The sequence below is a fragment of the Etheostoma spectabile genome, chromosome 15 (assembly GCF_008692095.1).
Source record: "Etheostoma spectabile isolate EspeVRDwgs_2016 chromosome 15, UIUC_Espe_1.0, whole genome shotgun sequence".
NCBI classification, from domain to species: Eukaryota; Metazoa; Chordata; class Actinopteri; order Perciformes; family Percidae; genus Etheostoma; species Etheostoma spectabile.
The window spans coordinates 33664870-33685975 of record NC_045747.1 but is presented as its reverse complement, the minus strand read 5'-3'; the positions used below and the strand labels follow the sequence as shown (position 1 = coordinate 33685975).

The 21106-nt window shown below is 42.7% G+C and overlaps 1 protein-coding gene across 2 annotated transcripts in view; it reads right to left on the bottom strand.

The window, feature by feature from the left end:
- smg1 (SMG1 nonsense mediated mRNA decay associated PI3K related kinase) overlaps positions 1–21106 on the bottom strand; it is a gene marked incomplete at its 5' end in the record, with an annotated part of 59965 nt that overhangs the window by 28063 nt on the left and 10796 nt on the right. For both annotated transcript variants that reach the window (XM_032536865.1, XM_032536866.1), the window contains 26 exon segments: positions 668–822; positions 989–1206; positions 1950–2111; positions 2941–3121; positions 3203–3421; positions 4424–4562; positions 4655–4799; positions 6473–6608; positions 6842–6993; positions 7352–7600; positions 8371–8491; positions 8874–9024; positions 10518–10659; positions 11055–11366; positions 12720–12853; positions 12974–13128; positions 13309–13470; positions 13621–13820; positions 15039–15265; positions 15860–16000; positions 16384–16485; positions 16594–16681; positions 16806–16924; positions 18404–18562; positions 19260–19390; positions 20218–20505. In XM_032536865.1, the coding sequence (XP_032392756.1) occupies positions 668–822; positions 989–1206; positions 1950–2111; positions 2941–3121; positions 3203–3421; positions 4424–4562; positions 4655–4799; positions 6473–6608; positions 6842–6993; positions 7352–7600; positions 8371–8491; positions 8874–9024; positions 10518–10659; positions 11055–11366; positions 12720–12853; positions 12974–13128; positions 13309–13470; positions 13621–13820; positions 15039–15265; positions 15860–16000; positions 16384–16485; positions 16594–16681; positions 16806–16924; positions 18404–18562; positions 19260–19390; positions 20218–20505 (4388 nt within the window).

Sequence of the window (21106 nt, the reverse complement as noted above, 5' to 3'; positions counted from 1 at the left end):
ATTGTGTTATGTATCTGGAATTGTTCATTAGCTAAGTAACATTATGTGACATCTGTAAAAGCTGAACCGACTCACAGTAAAACAGATTTTATTCTGATCCAAAGACTTTCTGTGAGATAAAGAACACAAAAAAAAAATACCCAGGACACTATCCATTATATTAAAAGATTTTTTAATGTCTTGCTGCTGCATGCAATTTTATACCTGAATCTTTTAAATATATTGTGTGTATATTGTGTACATTTTTATATTGTGGGAAACGTTGCAAACTTAAGAATTTCATTGCATGGTGTAAAATCTGTGCATATGACAAATAAATATCTTGAATCTCTTGAATCTAATTGTGTTAAATAATCGTGATTTCAATATTGACCAAGGATTATTATTATTTTTTCCATAGTCGAGCAGCCCTAGCTTAAAGACACAGTAAAGCATTTCAGACAGAGGGTGGATACAGGTGAAGCAGCCATGGACAGTGTGAGAAAGTTTTTTTTAAAACATGTTCTAGTAGAAACAAAATAATACAAGTATGAACCTGAAAATGAGAATAGTGGGTCTACTTTAAGGATGTCAACAAACTCAAAGGAAAAATGCAGCCATTCGTAAAGAATGGACTGGAAGTCTTGGAAGGAGCTCAGCTTCTAAGGTTTAAGTAGGAGAGCCTCACCTGCGCAGCGTGTTGTTGTTCTGTACTCTCTTGACCTCGTCCTCCAGCTGTTGGATCCTACGTAGGACATGCATGTGTTGCTGTTGTAACACGCCCAGCCACAGTTCATCCCACAGTAGGGTCACTCTGCGCAGCTCACCCACCAACTGCTGGACCTGATCACCACACAAGACTAGTTAGCAACTTTGTAAGACTAAAGCATGAAGTGGACTTAAAGGCATGCTGCCAAAGTCTATAAGAGCAAGAACAATTCCAGCATAAGACTGGTTGAAAATATGATCATAAAACAGTGTAACAGTCTAACTGTGTGCAGCACCCTACCTGAAGCACCATGGTAGGGTTGGCAAAGGACAGCTTCTCCACGATCTTGCTGTAACAGTCCTGCATCATGGCTTGGTCTTGACTGGAGCAGAAGGTCGCCAGCTCCTCTGGAGCTCCTCCTGGCTCGCTGCCGTCCGGCTGCTCCTCCTCCTCCCCACCCAGGCCTTCTCCCTGCATGCTGCCCAAGAAGGTGGGCAGAGCTGATGGCAATTTACTCCCTGTCAAAACATTTCAGATCTAGTGTTAATTATCTGTTAATTCTCATTGTTGTTAATCGTAAATACAAATGGCTCATTGTTGAATATGTATTTTTATTTCAATACCATTTGCCTTGTACAGGGTTTCTGCAGGTTTTACCAAGTCAAATTTAAGACCTTTTAAGACCTTTGTAAGACCATTATGAATTAAATTTAAAACCTTTATCACAACATCAACTGAGCCGTAAATTCAGTTTTATTAAGCCCAATATCACTAAACTTGCACTTCCCCATAGCTGAAGAATAAAATTAGTTCTACGTCACTAGTACAATCCAAAAGAGACTCACGCCAATAACACAAAAGCTGAACTTATAAGTAGCAGAGGCTGCAATATAAGTAGCAGGTTGCTCTTTTTTGTAGTTGTAGTACCGCAAAATTATATTTGGATTAGTGAAAGAAAGAACTACAACACCACGAAATAAAATAAAAAAACATGGATGGAGGAAAACAAAGACCTGTTCAAAATTATGTAAGACCTAGAACACAATACTTCAGTGAATTTAAGACTTTTAAGGCCTAACATTTTGATTTTTAGACTTTTTAAGACCCTGCAGAAACCTTGTATGGTGGCCAGTTGTTCCACTATTAAATGTAGCCAAACTTGACATCCTAGTTGTGTGTCTGGTTCCAGATAATGAGATTAAGTCACATTCAGACTCTCTGAGAACAAGCATATAGCCAGGTCAACAGAAGTAAAGAATACCTGCATTCTGAGCCTCCCCTCCTAAGGAGAGTGAACCCACGATGGCAGGGTAGAGGATGAGATGTGGGGAGTCCTGGGCCACTCGACATAGCAGGCTGCATATGCTCTGTCGGATGTATGCTTCTGGATGGTTGAGACGGGAAAAGAGCTGGGGGATGATACCTAAGGAAGACAAACATCAGTTTATAAAAGGCAGCAGTAAGGGCAGGATTGTGTTAGAAATGAACTAGTTTGTATGCCATTTTAACTAGATTGTATGTGGAAAGTAAAGAAGGTATCACAACTAATTCGGATTAGGTATTCATAACTTGCAGATAACTTCCAGATAATATAGACTTTTAAATCATGCAGCACGGCATTATTGCATTAGCAATAGAGGGTGAGAAAGCCTTTGACTGAGTCTTGAATTCAGCCCATTCAGCTTTATCCGGTAGATTCAGTTGTTGTACTCTGCACCACACAGCGCAGTCCTGCCTAAAGATCACATCTCTCAACCTTTTGCTAGTGAGACTCTCTTTGCATTGAGTTGAGCTCTATATCACATGCTCTGATGTGACAACAAAGTCTGTGCAAGGAATTATCGATTGCATAACTGTAGCACTGTAACACAGGCTAACTAAATATTGATAGGAAAAACAAATGCTAGATGTTAGCACAGTAAAGGTAAGAGGGAAGAATGAAAAGGTAGAAAGTGTTCTTCCCTTCCCCATATGTTTTAATAACACTAAAATTAATGCATCTGCTATTTTTCTCACATTCTGATCTTTTGTGTCTCACCAGCTTTTGTAGCATACTCTTTTCTGTTCATCTACATACATAATTGTAACATCCAGTGCACAGGTAAGTAAGCAGGTTTAGGTCAAAACTCTAAATCTAAACTTGTCCCTGTGTACACAGGACCAGTAAAGTACCGCTGAGAATGTACCACAACCAGATTTTCAGTTATAGGCATGGGAAGATATGAGGATGCTTGTTTTGCAGGATGACATACCCCTCCAGGGTGCTGTAGGGGTGGAGGCTAAGCCCAGTTCAAGCCCCTCCCTCAGTTCACCAGCATGCTTCACCAGCAGACGGAGGAGACGCAGGGTTGCCATGACGATCACATCGTCATTGCTCTGTTTGCTGCTGTGACTGGACAGCAGGAGTTTGGGGTCATCCTCATCTATAGGGACCTAAAACACACAACAGACACTGGGAGTGATGGACTGAACAGAAGGCTGCACTCGACCCCAGATTATGTTACTAAGTCTCACCTGTCCAGCATTGAGCTTGAGGAAGGTGAAATAGGCCTGGCATGAGACCCGGTAGAGGCCAAAGATGCGGTCCACCACTCGTCTCCAAACCCGGATCAGACCATCTGTGACAGGCTGGCCCGCCTCCCCCAGCCAGGGGCACGAGCCAGTGAGCTGCCTCCAGATCACGTCTACCATGTCGTCCTCATCGTCTTCCTGCTGTAGAGCCATGTCCTCATCCTGGCACACAGCACAAGAGTGGGTTTGGAACAATCTGCACTGGTCAGCAATGAACCTTTAAAGCCCCGCTAAAGACATCACTTAACTAGACGTTTTGAGAAAGTAAAGGACCATAACTCCTGAGGTGCGTATTAGATGTTCCAACAGCCAACATCTGAGTATCTACTTCAGAGCAGTAACCTTTTTTGTATTACTAATACCAAAGTGGCTACCAAGATGTGGGTATTGTTTGCTCTGGGGAGTCAAGGGTTAGTTCCCTATTCTAAGAGTACTGGGCAGAGTTACTTAAACATGTCACCAAAACTGGTGGACTTGTTGAAGAAGTTAATCTTCCAAAACTAAACCTACACTCACTGCAGAAGAGATATAATGCAGTTGTTGCAATTCAATTTAGTAGTTATTAATAAGTTGTATAAGGCCTGGCAGCCAATCAGCACTTAGCCTGGTCCAGACTCTGGTACATTGTATTTGTACAGACAGTCTGGCCACTCTCCATGGAGAGCCACCACCGTGATGCCATGCCCCCCCACCCTGTCAGACACACGCTAATTCTAGTAACTAACAACTGTGTCGGTCTTAAACTAGCAAAGACACCTGCATCGGGCTTTGCACTGTGCTGCCCCTTAAGTGGAAACTACTCCCCCCCCCCCCCCCCCCACGTGCAACCCATTTGTAGTGATCGATCAATCTCTCTCTCTCTACACTACTAACGTATCAGCATGTTTTTTACTGTAAACTTCATCAACTGCCAATTTAGGGGACAACGCCCAACAACATATCTGTCACAAGTCGTAATCCCTGGTAAAGGTGTAATATGTGTTCTGACAGCACATGACAATTTTTTTTCTCGCGCTTCTATTAAATTAGAATGTGGAATTAGTATCATTGATATAACCAGTATTGTATATTTCCAGATTGTACATAGTTTGTTTTTGTTAATTTATTATTTATTTCTGGGCCTGTTGGTTTGGAGATGACTGAATTGTTGTTGGCAGACTCTACCTGTATGCCAGTAGGCCGACACATGGCCTGTCCCAGAATGCTGAAGATGGTGTCCTTGTCTTCTTCACTGGTGGTTGCTGGCAGAAGCTCCTCTATCTCCTTCTTTTCCCCAGGAAGAAGAGGCAATCCCTCCCCTTGGCTGGGAGCAGAGAAATAGAATTAATTGCATTAGATCACACAGGTGAAGCTCCAAGCCGGTAACTATACATGTCTTCCACTGGGTCCACTAACCTGGCATTATCCACCACTTTCCTGCCCCAGCGGTAAGCCCAGCTGGCCAGGGCCGCCCAGGACTTGGCCATCTCTGGAGCCAGGCTGGTGGAGAGCTGGTAGAGTTGACCCAGCACGAAGTCTGGCTCCCCAACTCCCACACTCACTGCACAGGGAAGGCCGTGAAGGATAAAATGTAGGTAGAATCAAACAACAGTGCTCTACTTTTTGATTGGAAACAAGCCCTCAATGTCTTAGCAATCGTAAGACCCTAGTGGTTTAAGATATGATTTTATTGTCCTGAAGGAATTTCTTGGAAACTAACAGTATCTGCTGTTTAGAAAAGACAACAACTTAGTGGATACTTTTATATATAGTGCAGAGACTGTACCACTCCGCACAGACACATTCATATTACAGACAACAGAATTGCACACTCCCCCAGGGTTAGGTATTGTTGTTTTTTACAAAACTTGTGCTAAAGGGATACTATTAAAAAGGTGCTGGTGCCTAAACGCTACCTGAAGGAATATACTTTGTTTTTATTTTTAAAGCACAAAACATTCAGCGACATAAAAGAATGGCTTGTTTATTGATAAGGCCATATGGTCAAAATTAAATGTAATAACCTATTGCACCAGTACATTGCTGTTTAATGAAAAATAACCATCAGGTGGGAAAAAGAGTATTTTACAATAACTTGAATGCACCACGAGGCTTAGGCCACCGGTTTAAAGTGAATGAACCATCTGTGTTTTTCCCCCCGACAGGGGCAGCAGCAGACTGTTCACGTCGTGGTGTTTGAATCCTCCACTGTGTAATACACTCACACTTCAACCTGTTTAACGCCAAGACTTCCGCATTTTGACCTTTTGTTTATCGGCCGGCCAACACGTCGGGCCGATATTTGCGTTTTTATGTGTATTGGCCGCACATTTACAGACAGGCGTCCACATGGAGCTCTGTGTTGCTGGAGACGCTGCAGTTCACACCGTGTACCTCCCCTCCCACACTAGCAGAATGCTGAAAGGCTGCTCTTCAACAGCTGGCTGCGTTTGTTGCTGCTTTTGTTGTTTCTATGTTTTTGTTTATTCTTTAAGAAATGGCAGAGCAGATTCCAAAAACAAATCTAATGTGGCAGCATTTTAAATACATATTTTTTATCTTCTTGTTCTTACTTGTTCTGTAAGCACCTGTTTACTGGCTCCACTTACTATTTATTCATCACTATTTCAGAACTCAACCTGTCTATATTGTTTCTGTTATAGTGTGTATATAGTTTGTTTTGTATGACTAAGCACATTGTGAGCAATGTATAATAATGAAATAATAATGTATGTGTCCTCATACTTGGCACATAAAGCTGATTCTACCTCACCTGTTTTTACTATTTGTTAAATATTGTTTTTAAGTTCAATAAATGTTGATTTTTCAAATTGAGACAGCATTTGTTATTATAATTTTGTCATTTTTATGATGAAAACTGAGGGAGCAAAAGCAGTATCAGCTCCAAATATCGGCTCAAGAAAATCGGCAGCCAGTATCGGTCATCGGCTAAGGCTGATGGAAAAAGAACAAATTAAAAAAAAGAATCTTTATCGGCACTAAAAAATCCCTTCCGGTCAATCTAGAAACAGTAGACACCGGTGTCATATTGTCATATTAGCACCGGGTATCGGTGCCAACCCTTCACTGCCCAATGTACGATGTTAATGAATGCATAATGACGAGCTGGATGTGTCTACATCTGTCTAGAGGTGTGAGAACTTCAACCTTGGTTGAATGAGGACACTTAAATGTGTCTTAATATTGCCAATGTGCATGTTCTGTAAATGTTACCTGAGGTCTCAGTGATGATGTGGGGAATACCCTGGTCCTCAAGGGGAAGCTCCAGCAGAGCAGCAATATTCCGACTCAGAGGTGACATGCTGCCCACAGCATTGGATGAGTTTACTGCTCCTGACCTCTTTACCACCTAAACATCCATTTTGGAAAAAAAATCGTTTTGTAAATTATTTTCTTATCACAACCCAGTGTGCACCTGCTGTAAAAGAGAAATGCATTACAATAAGAAAAGCATTTTCAAAGTTTTACAGCTGAATAGCACAGCTTTGGCTTTTTTTACTTTTACAAGAAGAAGAAAAAAGGTACATGCTTCCAAAGTCAGACCAAAGCAAAAGTTGGAGCTCCATTGATAGGCGAGCTTGCCTGTTTAAGCTGAGGTGTCATGTCCTTCCAGTCAGCCAAAAGCCATTTGCAGAGTGTCAGCAGTGAGCGGCAGGCGGCAGCTTCATTCTTCCCCACATGGCAGTAGGACAAGGCAGCCCTGCTCAGCATCTCCATGGCTGCCATGGACTGGCCTGTGGACAGAGAGACTGCTTAGGACCAGACTGAAGACATCATCGATACACTGCAGAAATACAGTAGTTTCTGCCAGCAGAGAAACAGAGGACACCTGGCAATAAATGTGTCAGCTGGGATCAGACTGTCAAAATGTTTTGGTCACTGTTCTGCATCGTTATGTTGTGTGTGCACGCTGGTTCATGCAGGCCCATTCTGTGGGTCCTAGGAGACCTAATTCTCACTAAAGACTCTACAATGATCTGTTGTGGCGAGGACTAAGCTGCTCGGGACAGATGTAGTGGAAATTGACGTCAAAACCGCCATTCTATTCTTGCAAAAGAAGTGTGCAGCTTTTAAATTTTTCCTGGTTGTCACCTGCAGTTCTCAGAACTTTGGCTTTTTCGATCTGCAGCTCTGGTCCCCATTTCTCCCCCAGAGTGCCCTCCAGGGTGAGACGCCTGAAGGCCTGGCTCAGCTCGTCCTGCTGCTGCTCCTCTTCTTGTGTACCGTCGCTGCACTGGCTGAGCAGGCGGGACGCCAGGGCAATGTTGCCTTTTTTCCGGGCAAATTTGACAGCGGTCAGACAAAGCTCCATTAGGTGGCCGTCTATGGATGTAGAGTAACCTGAACAAGAATAGAGATGGCAAAATCTCAGAGCCTCGTGTGGACAAATACAGGGTCTTTCCACGGGCCCCAGTACACTTTGGATATCATCCTTATTTTACAGTTTATTTTCAGCCATCTTAGAGCTTTGTTAAGATCCTGTTGAGGCAAACCCAACATTTCCTGTTGCCGTTGCTACACATTAAAAGCCCGCCATGCTGTACATTTTCCTTGTGCCAGACTGGCTAAATTGCTCGCCTCATGTAGAAACACCTTAATACAATATACAGGTTTGTTAGACTGACTAACAGTGTTTCATTACATTATATTTTTAGAGCAGTATTTCCGACAGCTGATCTATGGGTGACTGCCACTGTTGAAAAGTGTAAAAATATTTTTGGTTCATTATTAAAATGTGGTAGATCCATTTGACTATGTTAATGTGGTCAAAAATCATCACTTTAAACGCCAGTCGATTTTATGAGTGCCAGATATGTCTATATGAAACAATAAAAAAACTAGTAGTCAAATTTTCATACTGAACAGCCAAATCCAAGGTCAGGTCAATGTGACATCAACAAATGTCAATGTTAGAAACACTGACAGCTTTGCACAATCTGCAAAACGGTGAGAGAATGTATTATTTAGGTCCGTCACAACATTTGGTTTAAGGGGATTGTTCACCCAACAATCAGTGTAATTCTTCAATTTCTAAAAAAATATTAACAGATCAACAATAAAAGTCCTGTGTATCCTATCAATATGCACCTTATCTAGTCAATGATAACTACCTTTAAGTTTGTCGAGGAGTTGCCTCTGGAACATGGTGTATCGGAGGGCCTGAAGGAAAGGCTGGACATCCTGTTGCTTGCAAGAGTTCAGAGCTTCACTGCACAGAGGAATCATACAGTCCTGCAAAGAATACAACACACACACACACACACACACCGGGAATTACACCTCCAGCTTGTTCTCTTTGGACAGAACAATAGGGAAGTTTACTTTGTTGCTTCTTTTGCATTTTCTTTATAAGTTAACGTGGCCTCTGTAAAAGCCAAACAGTGCAACGATCTGCATTAATTTGACAGCAGTGCCATCATTCAACAGACAGTTATGTTGTGTTCAACAAAGCATGAGGGATCTTTAGTTGTGATCTATTGTCTCTTCATAATTTACATTTTCTGGTATTCAAAACACTAAGAAAACAAAGAAAGCTGTACATGCACTACACTCTTATTTCGAATGCATTATTTTATATAGCATATAGCCATATGTAAAGTACGGGTGAGTATACTTCTTGTCCTGTGAGTGTGTTCTCCAGGGTGGCAGTGCAGTGGAGCTGCAGGGTGGGCAGGGTCGGCAGGGCATCAGACAGAGTGAGAGTGGAGAGGCGAAGAGGACCCAAGCAGATCCGTCCAGTCTGTTTCAGGCAGCGCACCAACGTACTGCAACATCACATCATTTACTAAGAGACTGCAGAACTCGGGCATGTAAAGAAAAGTGTGCATCAATATTTACAAAGCAAGTCAAAAAAATGTGAAAACCCGCCAATGGGGAATGCTTCTGAACCTTAACGGATCCGTCTTATTTTTTTAAAACACCTCGAACCAGAGGGACCGTTAAGCCAAAACAGTCTTTTCAGACCAGTTGTTAACCCTTGTGTTGACCCATTTTCATTGTTTTATTTATCAAGAATATAGGTTTCTACTAACTAAATAACTTGGATGTATGAATGTACGTCGTATGGAAGGTAGACCACATTCTTTGCAGGTAAGATAGGTAAGGTATGATTACCTCAATTGTATTTTGGCGTTTTATTAAATTTGATAACATTTGAAAAAATAATTTAAAAAAACAATTAAATGGTGTTGTCCTCGGGTGAAATCGACCCATTTTCCTAAATCACTGTTCTTTTTAACTACCAAATTGTAATTACCCAAAATGGTGTTTAACTGCAGTGTTCAGACACCACAGAGCCTCCGCGCGCAGTGTTGGTGTGGCGCCCATGGCCACCCTCCTACAGGCCTGAGCCAGTCCTAAACTCTGGGTTGTTCACCCAGCTATCAGAAAACTTGCATTTGCCCATTATAAGACGACGATGGTTGCCAGTCGTGTAAGATATGGCTTAAGCAAGTCTAAAATAAAACGTAAGCCAGCCACTCTGCTGAGCGCGCAGTGTTCTGAGATGATGAACGACCACTGATATGACGTCAGCATCAAACATAGACAAGACGAAAGATCGATTATGTGCCCAGACACGCCAAGCCCATATTTAAACGGACTAACGCAAACGCAGGATAGAATTCAATCAGAGTAGACACCTATAGTCTGAAAAAAATAATACCTAATTTAAAAAAAATACCTCTGGACTAAATTTAACACTTTTAATGGCCTTAATTTGACAATTTTGATTTATCACTTTTTAATACTTTTTAAAACCCCGCGGACACCCTGTATTAGTCAAAATAAATTTGTCAAACTAAAAAATTGGGTATGTCATGTAAATTAAAAAAGGTTTGAAAAAAAAATTGACAGACATCAAAAGCACACAACAAAAAAAGTCGGAAAAAAACACACAAAAAAGACAATCTTCAATTTTGACCCGGAAGGACAACAAGCCTGTCTTGTTGACGGGAAGACAAGACGAGGGTTAAAGAAGGACACTGTGTGTTTAAAACCAAGTGCAACACTAGGATTGCCTTCCAGGAGAGACCACATCAGACAGCTTTTCATTCTGCCATCAAGTCGGACCATTCAAACCAACAATGAACAAAACCACGCTGGGCTCGGATAGAACTTCATCCAAACTGGTTCTGTCTAATCAGTCTTGCCAGATCTCCTCTACTAACCCTAAACGTGGTAAACTAGATTCCTGAGCCCTAGTTTCTACCTCAATAACTATGACAGGACAATGGCAAGTATCCATGTGAAGACTCACTCTGGATTGGCTGGGGTCCTCTGCTCCTGCGGTTGAGCGGCCTTGGTCATGGCGCTAACAGCGCAGCGTAGCAGCTGCACCTCGATGGCTCTCTGCAGCTCCGTCGGATCCGGACTCATGGACGGCAGAAGCCTCTTCAGATCTGACAAACATGCATACACCAGACCATGGGAATGTTTGCATCTTACACAGAGTACAAGTTTATTTACACATCCAGTACACAAATTGATTTACAATCCATTTATATTTGTATGATAAAATATGGTAATTGTGGTATTCCTCCTGTATTCCCTATGATGCAGATCTTACACACCTGCTTAATTGATTTTCAGCTACACACGTACATTTTAGGTTATTAATGGGCCCTTTAATAATGGCATTAAACTTAATTGCATTGATTATGGTATTCCTTCTTAGTAGACAAAACGCTGAATATCCTTTATCACAATGCCATTTCATTGGTTTCTTTATTAAAATAAAAAGTTGAATACTTACCGGGTTTGTATTAAAAATTTGAGCATCAGAAATTGCACTCACCAAGCTTGTCCTTGGTGCTGGAGAGGGAGCTGCAGTCCTCTCCGGGCAGCAGCTCCAGCTGAGCTCCACACTCGGCCAGGTCTCCCTCCTCAAAGCGACTCAGAGCCTGGATGTAGTTGAAATCTGTCCGCAGGTTGATGCTGAGTGGATTAGTGGAGTTCTGTTTGAGGGCATGGACGGTGGCCTGCCACTCCTTCACAGAGGGCCAATCACAGAGGGCCACATAACACTGAGACGCTTTGTTGGCCAGGAAGTTGATCACCTCAGGAGAGCACTCGCCGGACTTTAGCAGCACCGTCTTTCTGCTGTCACCTTTTCAGGAGGAAAGAACACTTTGAGCAGCAGATATATGATGCACATGTTACACAACTGCTTAATTGCTTTTCAACTACACATATACACATTTTAGGTTCAAGTTCATTGTTTCCACAAAAGTTAAAAGACAAGTACAATCATAAGACATAATACGGATAAGTGAATATCCAGTCACTACTGTATATACACATGTGGCTGGTGCTGATTTGACTGAACACTTCAGATCAATTTAAGGTTAATGTATTAGCTAGATAGTTATTAGCATGTTATTACTAATGATTTTTGGGGGTGGCTGTGGCTCAGTGGTTGCCTGCCAATCGGAAGGTTGGTGGTTCAATCCCTGGCCCTGCAGTCCCATGTCAAAGTGTCCTTGGGCAAGACACTGAACCCCGAGTTGCCCCCGATGCTGCACATCGGAGTGTGAATGTGTGTGAGTGTTTATCTGATGAGCAGGTGGTACCTTGTACAGCAGCCCCGGCCACAGTGTATGAATGTGTGTGAATGGTGAATGTATCCTGTATGATGTAAAAGCGCTTTGAGTAGTCGTTAAGACTAGAAAAGCGCTATATAAATACAGCACATTTACATTTACTGATGTAAGACACCTAACGTTAGCTAGTAAAAATATATAACATTAGCACACGTTATCGAGGTTATCGTTGTCGAGGTTACCATGCTGTACCGTTAACATTACCTGCTTGTCAATATCGACTTATGTGTACGAGACACAAAACCATCGCCAGTAGGGTAGTAATTTGGTAAATTGCAACATTTTGTTATCAATTTTGTTCAACATGTTACCAACATATACAGGAACATTAAGGGTAAGTAAAGTCATTTTTGTCTTGCATGCAGATGGTCACAAAGAGGTGAACAGCATCTGGCTGGTAAACAGAATTACAATGTTACAATCCCAAGATTTTTTTTAAATTATCGAGAAATAGACACTAAAATCCATTGACCTAGTTATTGTAACCAGAAAATAAGTTATTTGCGAGGTGTCTGCCAGCATTATGTTTACATTTTGTAAGCAAGTAAACTTTAGCACAACTTCCCACAAAGTACTGCTTGCTGACAAAGTGCTAATTTCAAAACGTACTGACATATAGACCCTTTACAAACGGATAACCAGTTGTAACCAAAATAATGAGTTAATTTGCAAAGCTTATTCAGTGAACTAGCATGCTGCCACTCCCCCCAGTAGGCTTCTTGAAACACCGACTACGAACACACAGGACGAGTTGACCAATCACAGTCCTTGGGGTTTTGAGTTGCCTCAGCGCCAAGTTACACATTTTTGTTATGCGTTATTATATAGTAGTTGGGCTGCATCAAATTTGTATTGCTTACCATTGCTGGTGTGTTTGGGGCTGCTCATGTGGCTAGGGAGTTTGAGCAGACTGCATTCAGAGATTTTGATGCTGCAGTTCATCCCTGTAACTGCAGACAGCTGATCTTGATACTCCTGAGCTGCCTTCTCAAACCTACACACACACACACACAAGACACAGACACACAAGACACATAAGACAGACACACAATATTGATTTTGAGGATCTGGCTGAGCTGTGAGGATCACGTCTGGTTAAGGCGGCGTTCCTTACCGTCCCTCAGCCTGCAGGGCGACCGACGGCAGCCAGGCCAGCCCCCTGCCAGTGGTGGAGAGGCTCCAGGCTGCCAGGCCCTGGATGGCCTCAGGACAACGCAGCTCACACAGAGCCTCCACCAGCAATGTCAGAGGAACCTCCAGCTCTGGACCCTGATGAGCACAACAAAACAAGCGGTTCATCTAATCAGCAGATACTGTCAAAAAAACAAACAAATGCATTTTACACCGCCTGAAGTTACACACCGGAGTAAGACAGTAAGTCCTATGAGAAATTACATTTTTTGTACCTTGGTATAGCTCAATTACAAGTAACAGTGTATTTGTACTGACCTGGGTGTTGCTGGTTTTAATCTCTGTAAGCAGCTCGAAGCCGTGGCGAATGGTTACCGCTGGTTGGCCTGACAGAAGACCGACTCGCATCAGTGCCAGACGGATCCTCGTCAGCCAGTCTTGGCATGTCTGACGGTTGGTGTAGAAGAAAGTCCTGATGCCCTGAGACACAAGAAAGGACAAATTCATCATATTATTTTTTTTAAAAATGGGCCACTGACTAAAGACTAAATGACTAAACCCATTTAAAAGCCTTGATAGCACTCCTTTATCTATACCCAGCAGTGGATTATGGAGCTTTAAATGACACACCTTTGGGGGGGCAGTGAGAGCATTGGCGCAGCCCTCATAGGCGTTGTACATAAGCTTCTCAAGGTTCTCCACGTACTGAAGCAGCAGAGCAAGGCGGAGCTGATTGGAGTGGTGACCATCGCCATCCCCTCCAGCACCAGCCCACGCTCCAACATCCTGCTCTGGGTTCAGACTGTGGGCAGCCAGGCTGCGGATCATTCCTGAAACACAGAAGAAGAATGATGGGAGGCTGCGGTGCGCTGATGGCCTAGAGGTTAACGGGTTGTGAACCGCAACGTCAATGGTTTGTGTCCAACAGGGGACATTTATCATTCCCTAACTATCTTTACTTGTTTCCTGTCATTGCTCTACTGTCTATGTAAGCTATTCAAAATATTAACGTTTTTATGTTTTTTTTTTGAGTTTTTAAAAACATTTTTTTTAAATAACTATTTTAGATTTGATTTAATTTGATGAAGTAACAGTTGCACATTGACAACAACAATTGTATTCCGAGGTGTCCCCATGTAGAAAACAATGGACTATAAACAAGGTAGTGTTGTTGTACTCGACTGCTATTTGACTCGGTTCTGTCTCGGCCTCAGACAAAGAGGACTTGGAATTTTATTTCTAGACCGGTCTAGACCACAACTGCTGGGATATCCCCAAAGTGCCTTGTGTTTTGTCTGATTTATTTAGTAACATCATTACTGTGATTGTAAGTAAAACTTCCTGCTTCAAACGCAACCAATAAATAACTCAACTCATTTCTAATTTGAAACTTTTGCAACGGTTAACGGGCGTCATCCCCTTCTGCACTCCCTTCACTCAAAGAAAGTGAACACGGAGACAAGAGAAGAAACTGTGGCTTATGTATTACATAGCCAAAGATTTGGCTACATAACAGACAAAGAGTTAATCTTCAGAACAGTGTCCAAAAGAAAACACAAAAGGGGAACAGGGCTCCAGACTGCGACCAACATTTCAGAGTGCGCTTCTGAATTTTACATCCGGTCGCACATTTGCCCCACATTTTTTCTTTTTTTACACGTTTAACATGGCAGACAGTGCAAACACTTCCCAGTGTAAACACAATACACTAGTTAAACACAATCTTAGCCTCAAGCATAGAGTTTGCCGTAACATGTTAATAAATTAAAAAAGCAACGCAAACCACGAGTGACTCATGGGTCCCGTTTGCCCTCTTCTCTTGCCCTCACTTTGTTTACATCTCAACCCGGTGTGTGTGGACTTCCGGTGGGCGGAGCTGTGTTGATAGACCTCGGTAATGCTGTAGTGCATTCACTGATTTTATTTGCACTAACTATTGTTTTAAGAGGGTGCTATAGAAATAAAGTGTAGAATTCTTATTATATTATTGGGTTGGGTTGATGGTAAAACAAAGACTGTTAGGTTGAATTCAGCTAGATGCTCTTTACCTTCAATGGTCTGGAAGGTGTCCTGGGCTCGGCCCAGCGGTGTTCGGAGTTTGGAGAGTACCGTGAACTGCGCGGCCTCCCACACTGCCCACTGCCACAGCACCGCCTCGGTTTTCAACTGCACCTGTGGTACCACCCCTGGCCGGCTGCCTTCTACACCTGCTCGGCCTTCCCGCTTCTCCAGCCGCTGGCAGCTGTAGTACAGACGCTCCAGCCACGGATCCTTGCTGTGGATGGAGAAATGTAAAGATCAGTGTGAACAACATTTGACTGCTATAGTAAATACACGCACGCACGCACGCACGCACGCACGCACGCACGCACGCACGCACGCGCTCCGTGGAGCATATCAATTATCGGCAGAGAGGACTTGCTGGAATCCAGGGATTCAGAAACAGATTATTCTCAGAAGTACAACCAACATTAACAAAACAGAAGTAGAAAAGTAGCAAAAAAATAAGCTGCCATTTATGTCCTGTGATAATTACAAATGTTTTCTTTTGGTTGTATAGGGTAAAACTATAAAGGATTGTAAATACCCCCTCCCCCTTCAAAATAAAATGTGGAAAGAGAAAACAAATTACGGTTTTGTTCTCTTCTAACAGTTCCACATTAAAAAATGGGAGGACCCCACTATTTGTGTTTTTTAGAAAGTTCACCATTATTTAATTTCAGGACTTTTTGGCAAGCTGTATGCTGCTATATAAAGGCAGCCTGAGCCTTGCTGTATCTAACTCTATCCCTGGGACTGTAAGAGAAAAGGCCTAGTAACAGAGTTTGTCTAAAATCTATGCATTTGATCATCACTCTGTCATATGTACCCTCCACGGTGCAGGACTCCATATAAGATGAAGCTGATGAGGTCGCTGAAATCCTGGGGGTGGAAGGTGCTGCTTGGTGCTCGGCTCATGTGGTGGCGGATGGCCAGTGAGATCTCCCTCATCTCAGGGTGGCTGTGGTTACTGTGGACAAACAAGATCACACATGCGCGATTAATAAGGCATAATCCCAACCTGTCAACAAATTCATTAACACCTGGATTGTGTCAAACAATCATAATAAGTTAGACTTTGATGTCTGTGAAGGTTCTCAGTATTCCTGTTGTAGTATCAAAGGAAGGGTTTAAAAAAAGGGCAACTGGACTTGCCCTAGAGTTAAACCTTCCCATGGTTTCTTTAGTTTTAACTCTGGCATTTCATTAGTGCTCTTTGTAGTGTGACTCACACGCCAATCGGCTTATTGTGCTAACCCCGGCACCACTACTCTGACATATTAAAGATGCCAAACAGATTTGCTGTGCAGAGAACAGATCTATTTTAGTGTAGATGCCCTCCAGCAGTCTTACCTCAAAGCCACATCGAGGGGGATTGTCCTGAGCAGCTTGCCATACGCCTGCCTCACCCGCACTGCCGAGTGGACCAACTGGACCCTGGCCACATCCGCACACCTGATGAAAAGATCAGAGCAGTGAGAAAACATGTCTACTTTACAGATCACGTTTTAAACACTGCCCAATAGCAGTTTAAGCTTTTGTGTGTGCAACTCTGATGTTCACCTCTGCAGCAGCTCAGTTGACAGAGATGAAGAGAGGGCCTGTAAACTGTGGCAGGTCTGAAGACAGATATTCTGATCTTCATTAAGACCTATCCAGAGTTAACGAGGAGAAACATTGAGAAACAATAAATGACAAATATCACAGCCTGTCAGCATGTGGACAACCCAAGTTGAAGAATTCTTTGTTGGAAAAGCTGGACATATGGGTCTCACCGTTAGCCAGCAGGCCCCTGCAGAACTTGTTGAAGGAGGGCAGGGAGAAGAGAGGGCTGTAACTGTCCGACTTCTTCATCAGCACAGAGATTTCTTGAGCCCAGGTCAGCAGCAGCCTCCTGACAAACCAACACAAAGGTATCAGCAATTGTAACCAGTAACGTTTGGGTCTTACTGGCATGTAGTTTTTACTTTTGCCCATTTTGCAAAGCTACGAGTCACACAAACATTATTTGCTTTTCGTGAGTTTGTTGGCTGGCTGGCTTGGTGTCTTGGCTCAAATGAAGAAATCTAAAACCATGCTGGTGCTAAAGATATTTTGACATACAATCCTATCATTCTTTCACTCCACTGATGGATTAAAATCTACTGAAAAAAGAATCTGAAGGTCATATTTGCTTTGAAGAGTTGCATACTGAAAATGAGTGCTCATAATCTGTCCCTGCTGCAGCAGTGCTTCCGCTGACCTACTGAACCCGGCAAACTGTCATTTGTTTATCAGACCCCAGATGAGACAAGAAGCTAACGTTAGCGAACGCTGCAGGAGACGCTGTATTCCTCAGACACGCTGTATTAACGTTAGCTACAGTTTTAAAACCATTTTCCAGGTTAGTGGGGGTGCATACCACTCAAAACCAACATGAAAAACGTAGCAATTAATGTTCACTCAGCGTTTTGCTTTGGTGTTCAACTGTAAAATGAGCGGTGACGTTAAATCACCGGTTTCAGGTAACGTCCCTACAGTACTGGCTATACAGTACTGAACCAGCGCCCTGAGCGGGTGGGGGGGTACGGTGCCTTGCTCTGTCAGGTGCTATTGAGCAAGGCACCGTACCCCCCCACCCGCTCAGGGCGCTGGTTCAGCTGGCAGCCCACTCACTCTGACATCTCTCCATTAGTGCATGTATAGCTCCTGAGCATGTGTGTGTGTGTAGTTCAGGACTGTGTGTGATTACTAACAAAGTGTGGACACAGAGTGTAAATTGTAATTTCCCCATTGGGGATCAATGAACAAATTTAAAAAAAAAAAAAAAAAAAATTAAAATTTGCTGGATTGTTTTCAAAGTAACGGTCGGTAGCTAACATTAGCAGATGAGCCTGTTGTGAGCGACATTATTGTTCATATTTTGGCACAATGTTTATGACCGTAGTGGTCATAGTGACTGAAAGTATAATGTGAGATTCTAAAAAGAAAAACTACACGCGGTTTTAAGGGAATGTTAATTTTTGACAACGTTTAACAACCCCCAATAAACACTTGCCGTGAGAATTGTGAACCATGAGAATTATGATCTCAATTCTTACAAAAAAAGTCATGATTCTTATTTTATCAAGAATCGCTCAGCCCTACCATGTGTGCTGGTGCCGACAACTGGATTATTGTTGGAAAGCCCAACGAGACTCCTAGTGTACCGAGACCAAAGTGGCACATTTAGAGTTCCTGTTACCTCACTGTCACAGTGGCACCCCGAGGAGTGGATAGAGTGGACATTTAAGGGTAATAAGACTATTATATTAATGCTCATTGATGGAACTATGTCAACTGTTCTACTGGTCATTTCACATGTTCTGTTGTGTAAATTGGCATGATGAAGAACCTGGCCTCGGGGTAGAGGTGCTCCTTCACCAGCAGACCTCCCAGAAGACTTAGCAGTGTGCTGAAATGTTTCTTTGTTGCCGTGGTCACGGTGCTGATGACAGCGCCATCAAACAGGGAGGGAGACGACGACAGGCTGGATGAGATGAAATGATCGTGTCTGGACAATCAAAGAGAAGAGACACAGGGCCAGTTAAGGAGTAGCCACAGAGCAGCTTTAACATGCAACAGTTTCATTACTCTTTCAATATGGCAGATGTTGAGACAATATATTTATTACAGCGGAAATACCAATGTCCCTGCCGAAATATTTCACTTCTGTGCTCCCATGAGGTGCAGGTTCTGTAATTTAGCAGGCACTTGTAATCGCACCTGTTCACTATGTATTTATTTAAAAATTTTAACCATATTGTAAAAAAAAAAAATGAAAGACCAGTGTTCCCACAGATTAGAAAGCAAGTTGTGACGCCATACACTTTAGAGAGGGGGGACTTCAGAGGACGTTTAGAACTAACTATTACTATTACAATGACTGACAGTAGGGCTGCTTGATTATAAAAAACAACATTTTTATTTTTTTTTATATATAAAAATCAGTCACAATTTTTGGTCCGTATTGAAATGACGATTATTTAACACAATTACTTATTGTCTTTTAGAGAGGTGTTGCAATTATGGATCTTAAAAAAAACAAAACAAAAAAACAAAAAACAGTGAAACAAATCCACAGTGAAAAATGTATTTTTGCCAAGAGTTTACCTGAAAGTGCAAATGGCTAAATTAAACAATTTAGGCCATATTGTCTAATAGGTGTATAAAGCCTGCATGCTGTAGTGGACAGCCGGTTGCTGGGTTACCTGGTGCAGTGGGAGTACAGGGTGTACAGCACAGCATACTGTATGGCGGGGTAGTAGACGGCTAACTCAGAGTGGACCAGCATCAGATTGTGACTGAGCAGAGCGAAGACCGTAGGAGACAGCGCCCACATCTAAAACAGACCCAAACACATTTCAACATGAACACACACAAAACAGCAGTTCATCTTCTCCTAACGACGCTTCACAATTAAAGCTTTTAACCAGGACAATGATTTGACAATGTGTTTTTGTGTTAGGTTTACTATCCATCTAGCAGTTTTCCCAGTCAGTAGGGATAACCCTAATCAACACTAACATTTGGTATTATAGTAGATAGACAACCAGCTTGTTGTTAGGAGTTATGGTTGAAATCAATATCAATGGCTAGCCTATTTTTTTTTGTTTGCCAAACTTTCCATAGGAAAACAATGTGAATTGCAGAATCATTTAAAGATTAGACCCCACTCAGATTGACTCACTGAAAGAGCAAAGCATATGTATGGACTGAGCGAAAAAGGTCAAATGGAATTTAACTTTCATCTGGTAATTATTTGCTATACGTCAGTGCGGTTCTGAGTTTATAAGTCAAGGATTTGAACTCCACTCCAGACTAGAGTCTCTGCACAGTGAAAGGTGTCTTATATGATCAAGTCCAACGCACCTTTGGTAGACCTGCAGCCTACACACATCTCCTGTTATGACCATTGTCACGGTCACAGGTTGTCATTTGTGATTGGTTGCCAGACTCATGAGGGAGGGTCTGAGATAAAACCCAGCTTAAGGGCAACAGCCGAAATAGTAAAGTTATGGAGATATGGCTTTAGACCAGTGTGCTACAGGTGAATGCACAGATAAACTTTTTGAGACCCTGACGGATAACACAGAATCTTTGTATGATATATTGAACACTTGTATTTTGGTTAGTTTGTGTCAGTGTTAGTACAGCACAGTGGCTCACCCCGATGAGAGAGTTCTTGGTGTTGCCGATGGTGGTGAGGGTGCTGAGATCGAAGATGAGAGTGAACTGGGCCTTTTCCGGGGGGAGGGTAAGGGAGGCAAAAGCAGGGTGCTGGATGTTGGGGCACGGGCTGCTGGGAGCAGGGGCACCACAGGGTTCCAGGGTCATCGTCAGGCTGGACAGGGCACATGCCATCTCACCCAACACCATTTTATAAGCTGCCTCGAGTGTTGGAATGTTTTTCAGGCTTAGCAGCGCCTGGTAAACACCATGAACAGCTGACATCACCTGGGGAGTACAAACACACACACGTTTAGCAAATGTTTGAGGACATAACATTGTTGTTGTTTTTTTCCAATTTAACCTAACCTCAACAATAAAACAAATAGCCCTTACCATGACCAAACCCCAGTTTTAAGTTTTGTATCATTTGTACTTTAGTCTGGGCCTATTTTTCCTGATAAGGGCTCCTTATTAACAATGCACAGAACTCTTAGGCTGCAGTATTAAGGTTGTAACGATATGGAAAATAAAACCAAAATCCCGACACTCAGCTCCACGAGCCTATGTAGCGGAGTGAGAATGCAGAATTGCGACACACCCCTTTAACTCCCAGAGTTATCTTTCTCATTTAGATCCAATGCTACCACATCTTTAAATCACTATTAGTCCTTTTGGTGCCGTATTCCCGTTTTGTCTGGTAAATTTAGCTACCCGTACAGACGGCTAAAAGCGAAGGGGAGCTGACTGTGGACGTGTCCCCAGGCCGGGGCTGTAGTGATAGTTAATGGTTGCTAGCGCACTCTTCCTCTTCGGCCCCCCTACAGGTTGGGAGCCGAATTGTCCATTACTGTTACCATCACCATTATTCTTATGTCTCATTCCAACG